This window comes from Teleopsis dalmanni, chromosome 1 (assembly GCF_002237135.1).
Source record: "Teleopsis dalmanni isolate 2A chromosome 1, ASM223713v2, whole genome shotgun sequence".
Lineage (NCBI taxonomy): Eukaryota > Metazoa > Arthropoda > Insecta > Diptera > Diopsidae > Teleopsis > Teleopsis dalmanni.
The window spans coordinates 78883096-78906463 of record NC_051846.1 but is presented as its reverse complement, the minus strand read 5'-3'; the positions used below and the strand labels follow the sequence as shown (position 1 = coordinate 78906463).

Sequence of the window (23368 nt, the reverse complement as noted above, 5' to 3'; positions counted from 1 at the left end):
TAAAAACACTAAAAATCATTTTAGTATAAACAATCTGAGAGTAGAATTATAATGATTTCAATTAGTCAACTAAAGATACATTTTTAGAAGGTTCCCATTAAGCATTTCATAGTAAATAGTGTAGAAAAACAAAAGACTTAAGAAACAAACTTTTGTCAATTAATGGAGAATATAGCAAAAATAGTCAATAGAGATATAGTCATATAGAATAATAGTAACACATATATTACTTTTACTTATTTTTAAGTAAATAATAAAGATTAATAGAATTTAATTTAATTTAGATAATAGAATTTAATTTTATTTATTTTAATTTATTATACATTATTAAAGTATTTCAAAATTGCCCCGTATAAATAAATTCCTTTTGAAAATAGTTATACAATATATACCTGACTAAGACGCCTTTTTCCTATTACTAATGTAATTTACTTGCTTCAACTATTTATAACTATCCTTCATCTTATCCTTGATATTATCAAGGAGCATTAGTGTTATATATAAGTAACTGTTTCTTTCTAGTACCATTTCTTTTAGTTTTGTATAACAATTATTTATTATTATTGTTATTATTATAGTGTACAGTAAATATTTCATATTGTTTCATTACGTGTTTTCTATTCTTTCTTGTTATTTTTCCTAAAAAATTATTTTTATTTCATCTTGGGTTGGTCCTTTTGTTATATTTGTTTGCATTTCAGGGAGGATACTTAGATGGACTACGTTCACATTTGGGTGGTTTAACACAACGTGTCAAATCATGGTATTGGGGACGACCTCTTGTAAGTGCAATTGTATTTTTCTGTTATTGAAAACGAAAAAAAAACAACCAAATTATTTCTTTTGTCTGAACGCAAGTAATTGCTAATTTGAGTTTTAATTTAATTTCAAAGATAAATATTAAAGAAAAAATTTAAATTAAAACACCTTAGAAAAAACTGAAGTAAAATGTAGGATTGTGTTTTTGTTGTGCACTTCAACTCTAAAATAGTTTCTTTATTTTGTTTTTTTTTCATTTGTAAAAATATATTAGTTTGCTTGCTTGTAAGATTTAGTAACATTTAATTCACACATACACATACACCTTAGTTGGAATAATTTAAGAATTTTTTCTTATATGTTGCACAATAAATTTTAATCTCAAAGACTTGTAAAAAATTCGTAAATATGTTTGAGTAAGTATTGAAATTTTTGGAAATTACTTAGTTTTAAATATTTGATTGCTTTATGTAATTCAGAGAATTTTTTTATATATATTATACCAAAAAAACTAAATATTGGAAAATATAATTGCACATTAACGCATGAGTCCACCAATTTTATTTTTAAAAAATATTAATTTTTTGTTTTTTTATCTTAGAGTAATTTTATTTTCAACTAATATTTTTATTTCATATATATGTATTAATTTTTCACCATTGGAAAATTTAAAAATTATTAAATAAATTTTTTTTTAAATTTAATTTATTTTTTTTTTTTGTTATTAAGGAATTTTAATAAATTTTTAAATGTTCAATTTTTTTTTATCATATAAAATTTTTTTAAACAAATTTATATATAAATTTTAATTTTGGTATTATTTTATTGTATTTTATTAGAAGGGTTTTCGAATAACAAAGAAAGAAATAAAGGACAAACAAAAATTTATTTTTAATTTTATTGAAGTTTGGCTGACCATACAACGCTGTTTCGAGTATTGCCAAGTACTCTTCATCAGTGGTCTTTGGGAATAATCGAATTTTATTTAATTAGTTTATAGTCCGTATATAATTTGTTTGGACTGCAAGTGCCAGGCTTAGAATTTTTGTGTTTGTCCTTTATTTCTTTCGTTGTATGGTCAGCCAAATTTCAATAAAATTAAAAATAAATTTTTGTGTTTGTCCTTTATTTCTTTCTTTGTTATTCGAAAACCCTTCTAAAATTTAATAAAGCTTCTTTGTCACTATACAAAGTAAGTCTAGCTTTACAGCAACACTAATACTTTATTCAAATTGTATTTTGTTTATATTAAAAATATTAATTTTTCACCATTGAAAAATTTAAAATCAATTAAATAAATTTTTTTTCTACTTTAAATTTTATTACTAATTTTTGTTTTATTATAAATAAATTTTTAAATTATATAATTTTTAATTTTGGAATTTTTCATTTTATTGTGTTTTCTGTATATTAAAAATATAAATTTTTTATAATTGGAAAATTAAAAAATAATTAAATAATTTTTTCTTAAGTTTGATATATTTATTTTTTATTACTAATTTTATTTTTACTATTAATAAAATTTTTGTGCTAATTTTTTTTTAACATTTGACATATTTCAAAAAAATTATAAAATTTTGATTTTGGTATTATTTTATTTTATTGTGCTTTCTTTATTTTTCTTTAATTTGTTTTAATTTTTATTATATATTATTAGATATACCTAAATGTGTTTATTTTTATATTGACAAACGCAATATACCAAATAAAGCTAATAACAGCAAAGGCAACTAAGGCCCTCAGCTGGTTCTTATATTTTATTTTAGTTTAGTTTCTTTTATTTTACTACATAATGCTTTATGTATTGTTTTTTTTTTGTTAAATATTATTTTAATATAATCTAATACTAATAACTTTAGTTTTAATTTTTTTCCAATTTTTTTATAATATTTTTTGTTCTTTGCAAACGTTAATTCTACATTATTTTATACAGCTTTACTAAGTCTTGATTTATATTGTTTTATTTTATTTTATTTTATATATTTTCGCTTAATATAAATTTGATTTGCTGTTTTACATGTGTTTTTTTTTTTAATTTTTTTATTTTCGTTTTTAATTTTATTTGAAATAAAACGAATAACTATTAAAATTATTATTTATTAATTAAATAAATTTAAACAGCAAAACCATTTTTATTAATACATATTAATTGTAATATTTTTAATTACTATTATATTAATTTAGTTTTATTAAAAAAGAATTTTTTTTATTATTTATTTTTATTAATTTTTGTATATTTTATTTAATTTATTTTTAAATCATTCACTTGTAGTTAATAGTATATGTAACCTAATGTATTATTCGTCTTTTAGTTTAGCGCTTCTCTAACCTCTCGTAGTATGACTTTCTCAATAATTTAATTTACTTCAAACAATAGTTTCACTTTACATTTACACGCTCATGCATCAGTCACTTCACATCAAAAACATTTCATAAGCGACATGCAAATTTCACTACTCTGCCTTTTTCTGAAGACTACGACTTCAAGTCGAAACTTACAATTCTATCTAACCTTCTTCTTAATTATTTTTATATAATACAATAAAAATTAAATAAAAATTGAAATAAAATATTGAAAATATTATAATAGTCAAGTTAATATAAAGATATTAAAGTTTTTTGCAATCATACCCATCTCTAAAAGTTTTTAAATATTTATTCTTTAGGGCAGCCTATAAAATTATCAGGTTAATCAGGTCAGGATAATTTTTTTATAAAACTGTTTTTTTTCTGAACAAATGAAAAACAGTATTTGTTAGTTTTCATATAAATGTTTGAACAAAGGTTCTTATCTGAAATTTTTAAGCGTCACAAAACATTAGTGTATTTTGGAGTCTTTGGTGCTGTTATTCAGCACTTTGAACTATGCTCATCAGCATTCTAAATGCTTGTAGAGGTCTGCATCGCAATTGTATTGCACATAATTTAATAGGACAATTCTTATACAGTGCTAGATTTAAAAGGTTTGTCTTAAATACTTTAACATATGGTGTGGATGTTTTTTATCTGAAACAACAGGATTATAATACTCTGACCTGAGAAAGAAGTAAAAATTTATTTAAAAAATAATTATGTTTAATTAATAATTAACCAACAAGTAATTTTTTATTTGTTCATTAAAACAACTTTAATAAAAAATGTTTGCAACTAAACATTTATAACAAACTATTCCAAATTAATTTTAAAAAAGTATAGAAAATAAATTTTTTGGAAAAGGAATTCATTGCATTTTATATTACTTAGATTTAATTATTTAAAGGAGCAAAATTAATTAAATAAACAATCTCTTAGTTTTGGAATATGAGAAAATAATTGAAGATATATTTAAAATGTCAAGATTCAGTTAGTCAGTACGTTCCGTATGAATTTAAGTCAAAGCGAAATACATAGGTGTGGTTGGTTGTGCATTTCGCTTTAGCTTAAGTTCGTTTAATTTCTTACGGCACCTACCGACTAACTGAGCCTTAAGCGTGTAGGGTTTAGTAATACAATATTTGCCATACGAAATCCACATAAAATTCTTGAAAAAATGTGCAAGTTAAGAGGGTGCTTATTTTTTCAAGTCCATTGGCTTAGTGATAGCTGCATAGAATACTCTATTGTGGCAATTATAATGGGTAAATTTCAACAAAAACACTGAAAGAATAAAGCTCAGAATTAAAATAATTTTCAAATTAAAATAAGTAGAGCAGTAAATGAAAATATGTTTCACTTAAAATCTATTATTGATTTAATACAGCAATGAGGAAATGGACAAAAGTTTTATACATTTTTTAATATATACTTTAAAAACCTTTACTCGAAATAATTAAAAAATGTGGTGGCGAATATTAAAAGGAAACAAATTTTGTTTTTGTTTTTTTCGCTAATCTCTAAAAGTTAAAGTGTAAACACTTGTTAGCGAAACATTGCTGACTTACTTAAAACAAGTAAAGGTCTAAATATACTTTTAATGCGCAAATCCAATAAAATATATAATTAATTATTTTAAGGTTAAGAAATTTTATTTTGATATATTAGTAAGTCACTAACTTCCCTTTTCTTCATATGTAGCTACATATAGGAGGTGTATTAAATATTGGAATTATGCATCATTTTAACATACGTTTTCATAGATATTTCATAGATATACTGTAAAGTTTGATACAGAAAGAATAAATAATATTCAACAAAAATATTTGAAAACAGTGACTCAATAATGTTATATTAGAGATAACTAAATTATATAGATATCCAAACCAGTTTAAAGTTTTTGGGCAACATTTTTTCTGTATTTTTGTGTCTAATATTGCCCAATCCTTAAGTATGGACTTTTTTGAAAGAAAATTCTCTGTTCTTCAATGTGAAATATAGTTCCTTTGTCTCATTGATTTAAATTGTTAGCATCCCAAAAAAAATGATTGAATAAAATTTTCACTTCTCTACTAATTGCATATGTGAGAGAAAGCCTTTTAGTGCAAAAGAAAAAGCTTTATGAAAATTATGAATAAATTTTGGTCTTACTCTGGATATCTATATCATTTACTTATCTCTACTTGTACCATAACATTTTTTAACATTAGCGAAAAATAATATTTCTAATAATTTTCAATCCCTTATTTAAACATATCTGTCATCAATTATTTGATTTTAAAACATTTTGTTGCATATCAAAAGCAAAGTTCCAAAATTTTTAAAAATAAGCGTTTAATGGGCACAAAATTGTCTGCATTAAAAATTCTAACTAAAGCGAGTTAACTAAATAAATAAGCTAATAACTATAATAAAAAAAAAAAAAAATTATCCCAAATTTTTTTTGAATTTTAGCACGAATATTTGTTGTTGCATAAAAATCTAAATGTTGCAAAAACACAATCTCAAACTAAACTTGAAAAATGCTTTGAAACAGCAATAAAAAATTTGCTAAAACAATAGCAAACATTTTAATAAAACAAATAAATGTTTGTGTACTTTTTTAAAAACACATTTTTTATGCAAAATTCCTTTTTGTTATATTTTTATTAAAATCTGCTACACATATTTCAAATATAAATAAAAACATTTTGTATAAAAATTTCACCAAAAAATACAAAAACTACAAAAACTAAAAACCAATAAAAAATGAAAACCAAAATAAAAAATAGGAGTTGGCCACAAAACTCTCAAGAAGTTTCGACATGAAGGAAGAAGGCGGCACTTTGCTGGGCGAAAAAGGTGTACGAAGACATCAGGTGAGTTTTTCAAAATGCCAAGAACTTAAGCAGAATCATATTTACTTTTTTCGTAAGAATTTTTAACTTTCTTAAAACTAAGCAAAAACCACAAAAAAAATGAATTTTCAAAATATTTTAATTCATTTTCAATGAATACTGAACAAAAGTTTAAAAAACAATTTATTATTGGATCATGTTCATGGTTTTCATTCTCATATCAGTTCATCAAACGTACACGAAACTGCATCAAAAAATTTATTAATTAAATTAAAACTTTTAAAAAACAAAATCTTAGTAACATTTTTGCATTGAATTGGCAACGCTTGAGAATCATTTCAATATTCCTCACAATTTTATTTTGTTTTATATAAAAATATTTTCCTTAATTTGTTTAAAAGAAAGTTTTGTTTACTTACTGCCTGCTGAAATTATTCCTAAAATTCACTTTATACTTAAAATTTTATTTAGTTTTTCGTAAATTTGCCAATAGAGAAATATAAATAATGTGGCACCCTGCAGTAATTTTTGGAATATACATACATATATGAACTGTTAAGTAAATAAATTTCGCAATATTTTAAATATAGCATAGAAAATAACCATCAAGACAATGAATACGAAAAGGGTCAAGGATAATGCAAATATACAAGAATTCCATTAAATAAAAAAGATATATTAGCACTCAGCATGTCATAAATATAAATCAAAATTTATTTACATTTAACATAAAAAATATGTAATTAACTTTGTAGAAAAGTAATGAAGCTAGATTATATCATATGTAGGTATTAAAAACAACGATGATATTACAAAATATGCAAAATTAAAAAACAAAAGTTTTGAATTATATTATTATATTATATTAAATATTTTAAAAAATATTCAAAATATTATTAAGAATATTATTTAAAATTTAAAACAAATACATTTAAAAAACAAATATGCATATTGGTTGGTTCGTTGGTTACAGTGACAGGTTATCAGATAACTTCCATATACCTAAATGAGCGATTTTTCGTTATTTTACTACCATATTCCAAGCAATAACTCTAGTATAGAAGAGTAAAGACTAAATAAAGACATCCCGACGAATTTAGATAATTTAATAGGTCTTTCGTCTTCACCAATAAACAGTATGATAAACTATCAAAGAAGTATCTTCCTAAGAACCTATATGTTCTGAACCCCGAAGCTCGGCATTTACAGAGAAAATGTATTATGGTTTATTTTTCCTGCGGGTTTTCACAATTTCTGCAGTAAGGATGAGGAATGCGCAGTTTCTCTGCGTGGGTTCCCATATACCAATGACCAGAAAGAACAGTGCTTACGCGGTCTCTTTTGATGAGTTCCGAGAATTTATTTTTATTATAAGTAGGCTATGTTAACCTGGAAGTTGCATATGACTTAAGTGCTTTCCATTTGTTATTGACAAGTTGCAGAAAGTAGAGGAAGGTACTTTTCTTAATGGTCTCTAGTGACACATTCAGGGAAGCACCAGAGCGGGCTAACTGTAAGCTTTCTCGTTTCCTTAGTATGTATATTATTAAGCACAAAAATATTTAAAAATAAATAATATATCTATGTTTTATTAAAAATAATTCATATGCTTTGAAAGAGAAGTTAAAAATATTTCCTTATAAAGTTTAAACCTAAATCAATATTCTCTTTTTAAATATGAATTTTTTAATATTTTAAATATTTTTTACTCTATTTATATTTTCTATGAGATTTTTCTTAATATTTTATTATATCTTTACTTAAATAATTCTTAAAACAAAAATTTTTATATAATAAACAGGCCTTCCAAGAAAAAGATGAAGAATTAACATCATCTATTGTACAAATGTTTATTTTAAGAAAATTAGGTTTTGTTGGGGTCCCCAAAGAACTATCAGAAACTAATATTATAAGTCTCATAAAATTTGTAATTTGTGAATTGGTTAATTGATTAAAATAATTTATTTAACTTTTGAATCAAGCATACATGTATTATGAAAACTCCATACAAAAGAAAATAAAATATTGAAATAAAAGCTCTAGGTTAACGAAATGGAATCATACTACATCACGTACAGTCTGTTGCAGACTTGGTAATGAAATCTATCCTATTGTTAGATCATAAAGCATTGTTAAAAGATTAGCGTTGTTAGGTCATAAAATTTGCTGAAAATATTTAAAACAACCAGTGTTGAAGTATTCTAATCTGTTAAAAAATTTATTAATCTTCATTATCTAAGTAAATGGAACGAAGAATGCATGTTCATTATGTAGGCAATATGTATAAAATTAGAGTAAAAAATTAAAACATATTTTTGGGCTGACTTCAAAATCTTAAATTAATAAAAAAATATTTTAACTAAAAATATTTTTACTGGACATACTATACAAGAAATAGAATGGGCCGATACTCTCAAATACCTAGGCATAACCTTTGATAACAAGCACTCCTGGAAAGCACATTTCAAGTCCAAACGAGCTCAAGCTGCCCGAATATTACACTCCCTTCACCCGCTCATCAGCAGCAAAAAGCTCAACATAAAGAATAGAGTTAGCATATTTAAGCAAATTATCAAACCAGGACTACTCTATGGCAGTATAGCGTTTTGCCAAGCGCCAAGCTCAACTTTAAAAATTCTTCAAAGAGGGCAAAATATTGCCTTAAGAAAACTGGTTAACGCCCCATGGTATGTAAGAGGAGCTGATATCCACAGAGATCTGAGAGTGGATTCAGTTGAAAAATACATTAAAGATCGTGCTCTGAAACTATTCAATACAATTGACAGTCACAATAATCCAACACTCAGTATCCTAAAAATACAGCGAAATTTGATAAACACAGGCAGATACAAAGATATCAGATCCATCATATTATAAAGCCCCGTAAAGCCCCGTATTTAGTGTGACTTAAAATTGTCCACAGATAAAATAGAGTAAAGGTGCTGATTCACCAACTCAGACATCTGAATATCAAAACTATACCATCTGCTCAAAAAGTATCCGGATTTTGTTGTTTGTTAACTACTCCTTACGTAATAGACCTTTTTCAAAAAGTTTTGTTATGTTAGTACAGCCTTTCTTGACGTATGGTACAAATTTGTGCGCCATCTGTCAATTAGTTTGTTTACAGCAGCAGTTAATGTGAGACTACATCAAGTGCATTTAGCGATTTTTTCTATGGAAAATTCTTGTTGTACGCGATTTTTTGACCAACTACGGCACTACTGTCATCGCTAAGACACCATATTCGCCAGATCTGGCGCCGTGCGACTTTTTCCTGTTCCCGAAACTCAAATTGCCCCTTCGTGGTAAGCGTTTTGAGTCGATTGAATCGGTAAATGAGAATTCGCTGAAGGAACTAAAAGCCTTACCTGCACGGGCCTACGAAAAATGTATGGAAGATTGGGTTAAGCGTTGGCATATGTGTATCGCTTCAGAAGGAGCATATTTTGAAGGAGATAAAATAAATTTGGAATAAAATTTAAATTTGTGTTTTATTTACAAAATCCGGGTATACATATCTATTACGATTTAATATCTTTCTAAGTTTTAAAAATCACGTCTGTTTTGGATTTTAAAAGATTATCATTTTTTTTTTATTATAAGATTAATATTCTTATTAGAGGTTTCTTTACAATAAATTTAAGCTGTCGCGTAAAATACTATGAAATTGCAAACTAAAAGTGGTCGAATTTTTCTATTTCTTTAAAGAGTATTTAGAAAATTTTAGACTAAACATTTGACTTTCTCTTAAAAATTTTTGTAGGCCCTATATAGCAGTGTATTTTTTTTCTTACTCGCTATCTAAGCTGCCCACTAAATTTTACCAAAGATAAGTTTTTATTTAGTTGTTATTTATTTATTTAGTTAACCTCCTTCCGAAGGATTCTGGTAGAAATAATCAACAAGTCAGAAATTAGTTAAAAATAACAAAGTATTATAACTTTTAAAGTTTCTGGCAGTTCTTTAGATATATTGCAAACTATTTCTTAGAACTCTAATTATAAATAATTAATTACCGGCAATGTGAGGTTATTACAGTGATCCAAGAGTTCCACTGCCTTATATATCTTATATTGAATTAGTGGTAATAATTATGAATAATAATAATAATCATGAATAAAACACATTGCGTTAGGATTATAAAAATTTGTTACAAATATTAGAGGTTTACTCGTATCTATCCATTGAAGAACTAAATTTAAATTCGATGGTTTCTAACCCATCCACTTACCATTTTAAAAAAATTTTAAGGGAATTATTTGATGTTCTGACTTGAAAAATGCTAATTTGAATAGTTCAATGATGATTAAAGATCTTGAAGTAGAATTTAAACAGTCATATGTAGAGTTTTTGTTTCTAGAATTAATATAAAAAATTATGATAATATCAATATTCATGTAGTTGATTTATATTTATAATAACTTATAGTTCCATGTAACTAAATTTAAAAACTTTTTTAATTATCTTTTCATTACATGGTCTTTCCAAATAATATAAGTAATTATACATATATATTAAATCATATTATTTAAATATATATAAAAATGTATAATATTAATTTATACAAATATATATTTATAAATCTCAGAAGGAAGCCTTTTATTTGATGATATAAAATTGAAAATGAAAAGATTCTTGCTCACAATTACCCTTACTGATATGTTTAGATTTTCGATTGCAAAATTAATAAATAACTGTGTGATATCAAAATTAATATTCATATTAGGTAAATTTCGACTTAAAAAAGAAAAATAGAATACTATTCTTTTATATCCAAGATTGGCTCGATTAAGTAGTCGTTTATGTGATGAATGTAAAAATTTTGTAATAGAAAGGTGTAGGTTTTATCAATGTAATTAATGTAAACTTCTTCAACTTTAAAATTAAATTTCTAGAGAAGTATGCTATCTTGACATATAGCTCAGTGGAAAAGGTTGCTCGAAAAGATAGACTCTACTAAAATCCTGTATTAAATGGGCATTATCGAGAGATCGGAATTGAAGTGCAATTTTTTATAATTGCTAGAATTACATCACACAAAAATAAGAAGAATTAACTTAAGTCGTTAACATAAGTACATAAAATATATAACAAAAATATTTAGATTAAATATTATAATATGAATAGAATTTATAAAAAACATTATTATAATCACTATTATGTATTAAATAATAATAACAGATTTATTAAAATAAATTTTGTTGCTTAAGTGTTAATGCTTTTATATAGCCTACATAGCTATACTTGATTCTTTTCGTATTAGCAATAATATTCTACGCCAAAAAAACAGATACATTTAAAATTTTTTTTATCTTATGCATTTAGTTTAATATTAAATAAATTTCAGTCCATGCAACGACTATCAGCGGAGCAACAGAACGGTTCAACGACTGAACAAACACATGAACACAATCCAAACGTCGTACCTGATCATAGAGGCAACTTACACATTACTGTTAAGAAAACTAAACCTATTTTAGGTATAGCTATCGAAGGTGGTGCTAATACAAAACATCCGCTTCCGAGGATTATAAATATCCATGTAAGTAAAACTCTTAAATCATTTCACTTATAATTACATTTTTAAAATAAAATTTTTATGATAAAAGGAAAATGGTGCAGCATTTGAAGCGGGCGGACTAGAAGTTGGGCAACTTATACTGGAAGTAGACGGCAATAAAGTCGAAGGTCTACATCATCAGGTTAACTTAATTCAAAACACAAATTAATTATAAAATCAATCTAAATATATATATGTTTTTCTATTTCTTTATAAATGTAGGAAGTTGCTCGTCTAATAGCCGAATGTTTTGCAAATCGTGAAAAGGCTGAAATAACCTTCTTAGTTGTCGAAGCAAAAAAATCAAATTTGGAACCGAAACCAACAGCATTGATATTCTTAGAAGCCTAACATTTGCTTGCCCTGCCGGCTAGTGATCCTTTGGAGCGACAAAAATTGGAGTTCCTTTATGAATGGGGGATCGATTTATCGACATCGCCAAAACCAATGCCAACACCAATTCCGTTAACAAGAGCTAAAAATCCACCACCACTGCCACAACACAATACAAGGACACACTATACACACACGCACACAACAAACACAACAACAAGAACAACTACAACAGCTGCTATTACAGCAGCAACGACAACAACAACAATTACTACTACAACAGCAACAACAACAACAATCACAACAACTACAACTGCAACTGTAACAAGAAGTACAGCATCTGCAACAACAATGACACGTGATCACACGCCAACACGAACGACACAACAAGATCAACACCACTACAGACACACCAAAACTGATTATAATTCCGTTTACCAGTAATCATTTGAAGAAGAACAATGGATTCTCGAACAAAGAACAAAGAACGAAGAACGAAGAACAAAGATTAAGGAACAAAAAACGAAATCGAATTCGAATTCGAATTTGTTTGGAAAGAGAAAGCAAATCTTCATCATTCATCTGCAAAGCAAAATGCGAAAATTTCAGTTAAATGTGCTAAAGTAAAAGAAAAGAAAATGAAAAAGAAAAAGTAACAAAAAAAAAATTGCTCACACGCCTGTACTCTCAAAATTCACAATGCTTAGCTTTTCTAGTTAGATCCTTCTTCCCAGAAAGATTATTAGTTTTTATTGTTGATTGTGTTAACGCTGAGATTGGTGTTTTCTTAATTTGAGATACTCATAGCTTGCTTCAGCTTCGCGACTTGCTTATTTCAAAATACATTGACTATTTTATAATATTTGAAAATCTACAAAAAAAAAAACGGCCTACCTCAGAAGCAATCCACTTCTGCTCAACCTTTTAACATAAATGTATTATTTTATTTTTTCTGAAGCGCAGATATATATTTGACATGTTATTATTACTTTACACTTTATTTTAGTTTTTAATAATTTTTCAATTTTAAACAATATTTTATCCTTATATTATGCCATTGGCATTGGCGAAGTATCCAAATTTTTAACAAAGTGGATCCACTATCTCTAGATGCTAGATGCTATCCTTAAGGTTAGTTTATTTTTTGAGGGTTATCAATATTCATGCAGAAGGGTGTCTGCCATGTAGAAAAATGTGATTGATAATGGTGGTAATGCTAGACCTAAATGGCATAAGACTCCGTAGTTTTTCAAAAAACAAAATAATATATATAAAAAATATTAAAAAAAAATATAATTATTTTTAAAAGATTTACGATGATTACAACTACACTTTAAAAAATTAAAAATTTCTTATAAACTAAATAATTTTTTTTAAAAAAACAACGTGTGAATAGATATGTGTAGATTTAAAAGTTTTACATAGTGTTTATTTTTGACCTATTTGAGCTAAAGCTATTTTTATTGCTTTAGCATTGGTTAGCTCATAAATTTCCGAGTTAAAAATGTTTTTTTGGATAATACTAAATCCAGTTACCTAATATATATCGAAGGCAAGAAAATATATAAATGAATTTATTGGTTAGACGCAAAAGAAAAGCAAGTAACACTTTTTGTGTTTTTCATTCTTAATTAAAAATATATATTATTCAGCATTAAAATTAAACAGGACCATCTTGGCGTATGAGTAACTTAATTCTCAAATTAATCATTTGAATAGATCTTTGATTCGCAGACTTTTTAAATTTGTGGTTTGTAAGTTTGAAGCTTGTAAGTTGTAATTTTTAAAAATTCTTTTTCATGATTCCATTGACTACGCTTACTATTCCTGATTTAATTTAAGAACAAAAGCTTAAAACTTTCTATATATTTTATATTAGGAACATAATACTTTTATTCCAATGTTCAACGTTAGCATTAGATTCGCCAATTAATTCAAGCAAGATTTTACTTAAGAATTTTTAAAGTAATAGAATTTAGTTGAACACTCTTGGTAGGGAGGCGAAATAGTTCCCTTCAACAATAGACTTTGGCTCAATAAAAAGTCTTTAGTGGATAGATATTCAATGTTAAAATGACTCTGTAAAATAAAAAAGCTACATAAATCCCATTTGTGTTTAGCTCCTGGATAATATTGATTAAAATTAAAGCAAAGATACTAAATTAGGCAGACTTGGAATACATATTATTTCACTCAAATAATCAAATTTAGTTAAAATTTTACTTATAGTGAAGGTGTCTAATAACCATGTAATTATTTTGTCTTGGTATACGTACCAGCAGATCTTCATTAAAATTGTTTTAGATTAATTAATATAGCTAATATTTTTTTTAAAATTTTTTTTTGGTTAGATCCTAGAAAAATAACTATTTTTGTTGCTTTTAAAGGTCTTTTCAAAGATTTATTTATCTTATTTTTAATAAAAGTATAAATTTGATTTTAGATATATATATTTTATTTTAGAGGAATTTAAATTTTATTATACAATTTCTTATGTTAATGACCAAATTTCATTTATATATTTTTGAACGGGATAATTGGTCAATATTAAATAATAAACAATTTTTTAAATTAGTTTCGAAAAATATTTTTATTCAAAAAAAAGAAAATGACTACAGACTATAGTCGGAATATCGGTGCAAATAGAACATTTTTTTTAAACTAATTTAAAAAGCTTGTAGATATATGTATATATATATATATATATATTATATAATTATTATAACGTATATACTGAAATATTATTTATTATTATATTTTTATTATATTATTATTGATCAATTAACTCATTCAAAAATATATTAATTTTGTTCCATGATTATATTATAAATAAACTAAAATTTAATAATATACACACATAGATACACACATAATTTACAATATCCATTAAAACTGATTTAATAAGATAAATAATATGCTTGTTTTTTTTTTTAATAAGTTCATATATGTATATTATTTTTGTCAATAAACAAATTATTATATTTTTTCCAAATAAATCATTTTTAAATTTAAATTGAATCATTTTATTTAACTCATTTAAATTATAACCAAAATGTTATCATTTTGATAAATTTATTGAAGATAATAACTGTCGAAATAGGCTCAATACTAAAATAATAGTTGCTCAGTTATAAATAACAAAATATATTTATAAATGTAAACTTAAAATCTTTTATTTTAATCAGAAATGAAAGTATTAAAACAAGTTACTAACTCAATATATAAGTATTCAAAATATGTAAAATAAAAAAAAAAAAAGAGATTTTCAAATAAAAATAAGTCAATGTAAAATATATTTTCATTTTGATTCAAACAAAATTCTCGTAAGATTTAATCAAAACAACACTGCCAATAAAACAAAAATCAACATAAGAAAAAGGTCGGAGTATCTCCGCGTAAAGCGAACACATAAAAAACAGAACCACAACAATTATTTAACTTCCTACCCTTCCCTGGTTCCCCTATCTCCTACTAAGGACTTCTATTATTATATACCTAAAACTAGTATAGAAAAAAATAACTAAAAAAATAAACAAAAAAATTATTAAACTATTCGTAACTGTAGACTTAGAACTTAATTTATATATAATTTCTTTCTTTACTTAAAACTTTAAAAAATAGTTAAAATTATATGAATTAATACAGAAATAACAAAAGAGCTTAATCCTTAAACAGGATACTGTTAAAAAAGTAAAAAGAAAACGGAAGCTAATAACTTTTGTTTATGTATAAGAACTTAAAATAATTAGTGAGTTAAAACAAAAATTAAATGAAAATGAAAATATTAATAATCTGAATACAGTAAATAATCAATTAGAAAATTTATTACTTAACCAGAAAAAACATAATATAATAAAACCCACCTGATATATACCAAATAAAGAACCCAAAATCCCCAGCACAACTACATACACATATGTATATGTATAGGTACATGTACATGTATACATAAATATATGTATATATATACATATGAAGATATGTGCATTTAATAATTTATAATAGTGAAATAATGCAAATATTTGAAAAAATATATAAACAATTGCAAAAATAGTTTAGCACGCACACATAACATTTCAATCATTGAACACATAAAATGTTATAAAATAATATAATAAAAACAATATAAAATAATTTTACGCAGCACCGCACTTAAATGTCGTATTTGCAATTTATAAATTATATTATAAATACATTATATATACATTAAAAAAACTAATACACGAATATCACAAATGGTAAACGAGGTTATAAACACACACGAAAATTAATGAATAAATTTTAAATCAAAATTTATCTAAAAAAAATTTAAATTCTCTAAGAAATTATTTGGAAACAAAATCGAGGTTGATTGGCATTAAAGCAAAGCTTAACGTTAAAATGGCCGACAGGGCGCGATTTCACTCAATTACGCTCACATGTTACGAAAATACACTAAAAAAAATATGCTTCACACAAGAAACGCTTTTTACAATGAACGAAAAGGAAAGGGAACACACACGATGAGGTGTGATTATACACTTTCAGAAATATTAAATTTTATTGCTTTGTTTGCGGTTATGTTTTTGCTAAGAAATAGAAAATCGGAAATGGCGTACAAAATTCTAGTTCGTTTCGAATTAATTTAAATTATAATTATTTTTAATTATTATTTATCGTAGTAGAAACTTTGTTGAATGTGTGATATAAAAAATAGACTTTTGATAAAAAAATAATTATGCTGTTATTTGTGTTCTGACGGAATTTTAAACATATTATTTTTTTATTTATTTATATCTGCAAGTATCACATATGTATAAGGAATTCACTGGCTAACTTGATACAGTTTTTTGCTTTTTATTTAATTTTTCACACTTATTTAATAGAATCTTTATCCTTTTTTTATGAAAGATGGAAAGACTTAACGATATACATGCATCAGTATGCACACTCTACGAAAAGGAAATTCAATATTCTCATTGAGATGATACTTAAATTTAACAGTCTTATAGTATATTTACTTACGGGAGATTGAATCTTCCTTTCAATCATATCTGTCGCAGCTGTGGGGAATACGATGAGAGTGCCTCTCATCTGCTCTGTCTTTGCCCAGCTCATGCACAGAATTGACTCAATACTTTAGGAGCCCCGTTTCTCGAGGATCTTAATTAATTACAAGTCCTGCCACTAAACATTTTGAGCTTTGCCAAAGGTTCTAGATGATTTTAAAACTTGAGTTTTCCTCTATATACGGTAATAAGATGGGTCAATAGGCCTAAGTGGGTCCCCTAGGGATCGCCGGTATAACTTAACCTAACCCATTCCTTTTTTTATTCCTCAGTAATGTCTTTCTGTTATTGGCGAAAACACCTGTAGCACTAATTTTTCGTACATTTTTCAAATATATAATGCTGCAACTCTCAAATAGAATATTCAGTGTTTGGTACTACGATGATTGTTGATTTGTCCACAATCACCACAATTTTCTGGAGTAAAGTTATGCTGGCAATTAATAACATGTTGAATGAAGTCAAGCCTTAGCTAAAATAAAAGTGAACAATATACTCATCGAATATTTGCTTGGATAAATTGTTGACTTTTTTGATAATATGTTATAACCTGTACCATAGTCTCATTGATGTTAAAAGCTGTCTAGATTATGTTTACCCACACATGGTGCAAAAATAGTTTTTCATGACTCTGTTCCGGGCGATTTTAGTAGTAAGACTTTAATTGTCTTCATATCTAAACATATCAGACCCAACCATGTCACCAGTTCATTTAAAAGCACTAATATCGATAGTTGAAAAGATAGATTGCTATCAATGCGAGATGCATGGGTAGCTGATAAATTGCCTGGGTCATTCTTACTTAAAAAGTAACAATATTTTTTTACAAAACTATTGAAGCAGCATCACAGTATTTTAAAAAACCCTTAATTAAGATTTGTTTTGAACCATATATATGTAAGTACTAAACCATATGCAAAGAACTATGTACAAAGACACGAAACTCTTTGTCTGATATTTTATCAAGTACTATTTAATAAACAATGTTTGGGTGTAAGTCTTTGTGTAATGTTTTGCCAAATATGATTTAATAAACATATCGCACTAGTTGACAAATAAGATATCATATATTTGAATGCCATTCTACTAGCAAAAAAGTATCTAATAAAAGAAAAACTTGTAGATATGCATTTAAAACTGTTCTGCTATCGACATGAATGTTGTTACGAGAATTATGCTTCATGAATGTTAAACTTATTTAACAACATACATATATGAAAGTGCGCTTCTTGATATTAGGGTTTCTCGCAATCCCAATAATTGATAAAATTATAAAATTACAACAACAATATACAATAAGTACTCGAAATGTGTTTTGTTGTTGCTACTTTGCTCTCGATTACCGAGTTCGGTACTTAACATCGTAAAAAATACTATTGTAAATGTAACAATGGGAGTTAAATTAACTTAAAACTTACTTTATGCTTTTTTATTTTGAAAATTAATTTTTATTATTTTTATTATTTTATTATATATTATTTTTATTATTTTTATTATTATTATATAATTATTCAATTAAATTATATTTCGGATTTTATGATAATTTTATTTATTTTCATTTATATTGCCATTTCAAGTTATAGCCATTTTACTTTATACATATGTATTTGCAGAGTGTTGTGTCCGCTTTTGTTAACCAATTTAGTACTGTAAGATAATCCCTATGCGTTCGTAATGAAAATAAGTTAAAAAAAATCTACTCTAAACTCAATATTTAATTAACTTTGTTAATATTAAAAATATCAATTAACTTTTTTATAAATTTTATGCCATATATGTATATAAAACTCTTTTTTATCATATATTGAATTCTAAATTTCATAAATACTATTAAAAATAACAAACAAAAATAACCAAAGATACTCAAAAAATTTGTTGACTATTGACTAATGCTTATTGTTAAAATTAGTTATGAACATTTAGCTAATAATTAATTTCAAACAAAATCGTAAATATGTTAAATAAAGTTAGTGAACTAAAACTAGGCTAAACAATTCAAATAAAAATTATATGTAATGAAAAATATCAAAAAATAATAGTTAATAAATAACAAAATTAAAGAAAAACTCAAAAAATAATATAAAAATTTATAATAAAAAAAAATAAAAGTGTAATAAATAAAATTTAAATAATAAAACAATAATTCGAATTATAAATATAGAAAAAAAATAATTATATAAATATAAACAAAAATTTATAACATAAAATCATCGCACATCAATATAAGAAACATGTAAAATGTAATAATTTCATATACATAAATATATATACAGAACTCTGAAGCAAAAATATGTCTTGAATAATGACAACTTATCTGTAGAGATCTTGGCAATATATATATATATAGAAAAAATAGAACTAAATATACACACATATATATAAAATATTAAAAATTATTGCAATAAAAATTGCAAGAACTAAACCAAAAATAGTTATAAATAGTACCAACGTACAACAGCATTGCAATCGCTAAGTTTAAATAGTGAATAAAAAAAATTAATTATAACATAAGTACTCATATGAAAAAAATAAGCATATACATATACATAGATACATATATATACAGAAAAGCAATTTCAACAAGAATCATTATGTATGCAATTAAAACTGTTATATAGTCATATATATACACATTATATACAAATATTTAAATATTATCTATTAAGAAAATTTATTCTATATGTAAAAAACGCATTTAAACATTAGAAAGCTTAAAAATTCTTTTACATATATACACATAAAAATTAACAGCTAATTACTATACTAAAAATACATGGAATATATATATATATATAGTATATAGCAAACAAATAGTATTAGTAAGAAAATATGGAACTGTAAATTCGCTAAAAGTAAAGATATGTGAAATTTATTTCATAATGAAAATATTGTAGATAAAATGTACAAAATTAGCAATTTTCTGTTTATAATTAATTTATTTTTATTTAAAGACAAGAAAAAAACAAAAAATAACCGAAATTTATTGTTTTTGAAGTAATAAATGAGCTTGTTAAAAAAGTGATTATATACAGAAAAATTTGCAAGGAAAAAGATGTTACCTTTTTAAAGCTATTCATATTGTTTAGCATTATATATAATTTTTTAATTTCTTTCTTTACATATTTTTTTAATTCATTTAAATATTGGTTTAATTGCTGCACATATTATGTGATTAAAAAAAATATTTTAAACTTATCTGAGAATATGTATGAATGGGCTGATTCAATTACTTTAACGATAGTTGAAGGGATATCACTTGTCTTGTATGGAAAATAATTAATTTTTATAAAAATTATATAATTTATAATTTTATAATAATAATAATTTAATTCATACTTATTTTTCTTTTATAATAATTATAAAATTTTATTAATTAATTTCGATATATTTATTTTTAATGTATTTTATTTACATTTATTGTATTTTTTTCTATATTTATTGCTTTTATTTTTTCTTTTAAATGCTCTTCCACACCAAAGTATTTTTTCAATCAAATTAAAAAGAATTGGTCATTGTTTAAAATAGCACTTAAAGGCTAATTTTTTAACAGAGCTATAAGCGTTACCGAATTTCGGTCTGACGCATCATGTCTTCAGGCGTCTCTGCTGCGTGGGCACCTACTCCAGTCTCGTACATCAAGTCCGGTTAGTGCTCCCTCAACTTGATTATTCCACTAGTGGCACGGTCTTCCTCTACACCTTCTTCCTTCAATTATTGTTTCAAATTCCTTTTTTGACTGGAGCATCATCATACATTCTTGCGACATGTCCAAGCCAACGAAGCCGCAGGATGTTCATTTGCTGAATTATATCAATATCGGGATAAAGCTTGCACAGCTCGTGGTTGATCCGTATGCAATAGTCGTCGCCAATCCATATGATATACAAGGACTTTAAATGATAGGAGACTGTTATAAAGAATAATATAATTTTGTGATGTGCTTTTGATAAAAGCAACAATAACTATAGCAGAACTCCCATGGTTTATTCATTGTCATCATCCTTGACGTAACGGTACTTAAAAGGTTTTAGTTTATAGATCAATCGCTTATAATTCGATGTTTTACTTTTGCGCTTGTTTACTTTCAGTAGATCATGCTATTAATATTTCTTAAGTATTGTAGCTCTCTTTTCATGGGTTACATCATTTTTTTCCTGAGATTTCAGAAAGATAAAAGGCGTGCACCACAAGTGCAGTGAAAACTTGTTCAAATAAAAATTTCTGCCCTAATGCAATAAGTTGTGAATGTAAGTCATTGCATTTATATAATGCCACTTAATAGCACTTTTTGTTGATTTGACTAAATTTAGTCTATAAAAATTCGTATGCAACACATCTGGAATTGAATTATATCGATGTTAATATAATATAGTTTATGGTTCTTCCCAGGGTGAAGTACAAGTAACTTTTTAGTACAGTGGAAGAGAAATAATTATTAGTTCAAGTATAAGTTTGTGCACTGAGTTCTGAATGTAAATTCATTATATTTACATGATATGCTAAACGATCATTTTGTATATATAGAAACATGCTTTTAAAAATTGATAAGAATCGAATGATTATAACTAATGATTTTTATCACATCCTTGAATTGTTAAAGAAAAAAAAATCGATCTGTGATACTTTCAGACGAAGTACCACATCGCATTATGAATTTTTACCGATGAAATGTTTCGGCATTTACTGGAAGGATGCCATCACGGTTGCCACTTGAAAATTGTTTTCTGTACCAAAATTGGTTTAAAAAGGTACCATTTCTGTAAAAAAAGGTCCAAAATTTTTTTGGACCTTTTTGTTTTCTCGTTCTGTGTTTTTCATAATGTTATAAATGAACAAAATATAAAATAGTGCAAAGTTGCATTTATAAAAAAAATTAATTGGAAATATCCACAATAAAGTTTGGTCGTCAAAAATGTACCATTTTTTGAACGTGAGTACCAAACGAAAAAAAAAAAAGAAAAAGTACCAATTTTGGTACTAAAGTACCATAAGTGGCAACCGTGGATGCCATTGCCCCAGATGAGAGAATTTGATGTGTTGAAATATTTACTAAGAGAAATTAGTCTCATCTTTAAAAAAAAACTTGATTTTAATACGTTAAATGGCCGTAGAATTATTTATGTTATGAAAAGAGAAACTTTAAGGGGTAATTATGCGTTGCTTTTAATTAAAAGTTAGTATGACATACACACGTACAAAATTATCCACAAAATGAATAATAAATGCAAATGCTCATTTTCAAAAGAGAATTCTAAAATGAAATTTGAAATACAAAATCTATTTATTATTTTAATTAATTTCATTAATTTAATTTAACGATTAATTTAAATCGATTGCGCGACTTAAAGAGGTAAAGGTTATATACCAAGATATGATACAAACCGGGAAGATTGAGAAAGGAATTATAAAATACGCCCACATATGTTACACCTTTAAAATTGAAATTGAGATAAATAATACTAAAATCAATTAAACCAGTATTTATACTTATTTTGCACAATTATTATTTAGTATGAAAAATTGCATATTTTTTGTTTTTAGAAACCATTTTAAGGACACCAATTAAAGAGAATTTAATGATGCAAAAAGAATGAGAAATCGAAATATAGTAAATAGTTTAGCAGCTAGAAAGTAAATTACAAATTAAATAACTTCACGTGCCACCTACAATTTTTGAGAAATAAAATTAAATAAAAAAATCATTAAATGTAGTAAAGTACATAGTCAGGAACAAATAAATACGATACATATGTAGTCGCAAAATTAGTAAAAAATATAAAAATAAAATTTATTTTTGTGCAAAAACCACTTTTTTCATTTTTACATAAATTTACAAGTTAAGCAGGTAACGAAAAGGTTGAAGATTAATAAATCAAAGCACTGAGAATAATTAAACACACACCGAAGTTTCTTAAAATTTCGATTAATTATTTTAATAATTTTTCAAAATTAAATAATATATTTACTCTGAATATTTTAAATATTTCGCTTTACTAAACAAAAGGTGCAGAAAGGTTAATAAAAATAACACAGAAAAAAATTTATGAAAATATGAATATATATGATTTTTGTTTTATTATAAAATAATAAATTTTATATAAAAATATTAAAATTCATTTTCAAAACACCATTGGATAGTAAAGGGTTAATTATAAAATTTTACAATTTAGTTGTGTGTATAGTAAAAAATTATAAATAAAATGAAAAAAAATTATATAAATAAAGTTAAACATTTAAACTAATTTTTTTAAAAAATAAATTTAATGCTAAATAATATATTGAATTGTATTTATTAAAAAGTAAACCGCATTAGAATAGCAAAGAAAATAAATTGAACAAAAAAAAAAACAAAAATTAAAAAGAAAAATGAATTATTATAAGAACAAAGCGCTGATTTAATATTATTAAAATTATTATTAAAATTATAAATTATTATTAAATTAAAAAGCAAAAATATTATATTAAATATTGTCCTT

General features: G+C 25.0%; 1 protein-coding gene across 1 annotated transcript; it reads left to right on the top strand.

Moving 5' to 3' along the window:
- The first annotated feature begins 709 nt into the window (after nucleotides 1-709).
- LOC119672958 (whirlin-like) lies at nucleotides 710-12041 on the top strand. Its single transcript, XM_038084144.1, has 5 exons — nucleotides 710-782; nucleotides 5883-5969; nucleotides 11299-11493; nucleotides 11561-11653; nucleotides 11734-12041. Exons 2-5 carry the CDS (start codon nucleotides 5916-5918, stop codon nucleotides 11860-11862), a joined length of 471 nt encoding a protein of 156 aa, XP_037940072.1. The 5' UTR covers nucleotides 710-782; nucleotides 5883-5915; the 3' UTR covers nucleotides 11863-12041.
- The last annotated feature ends 11327 nt before the right edge of the window (nucleotides 12042-23368 follow it).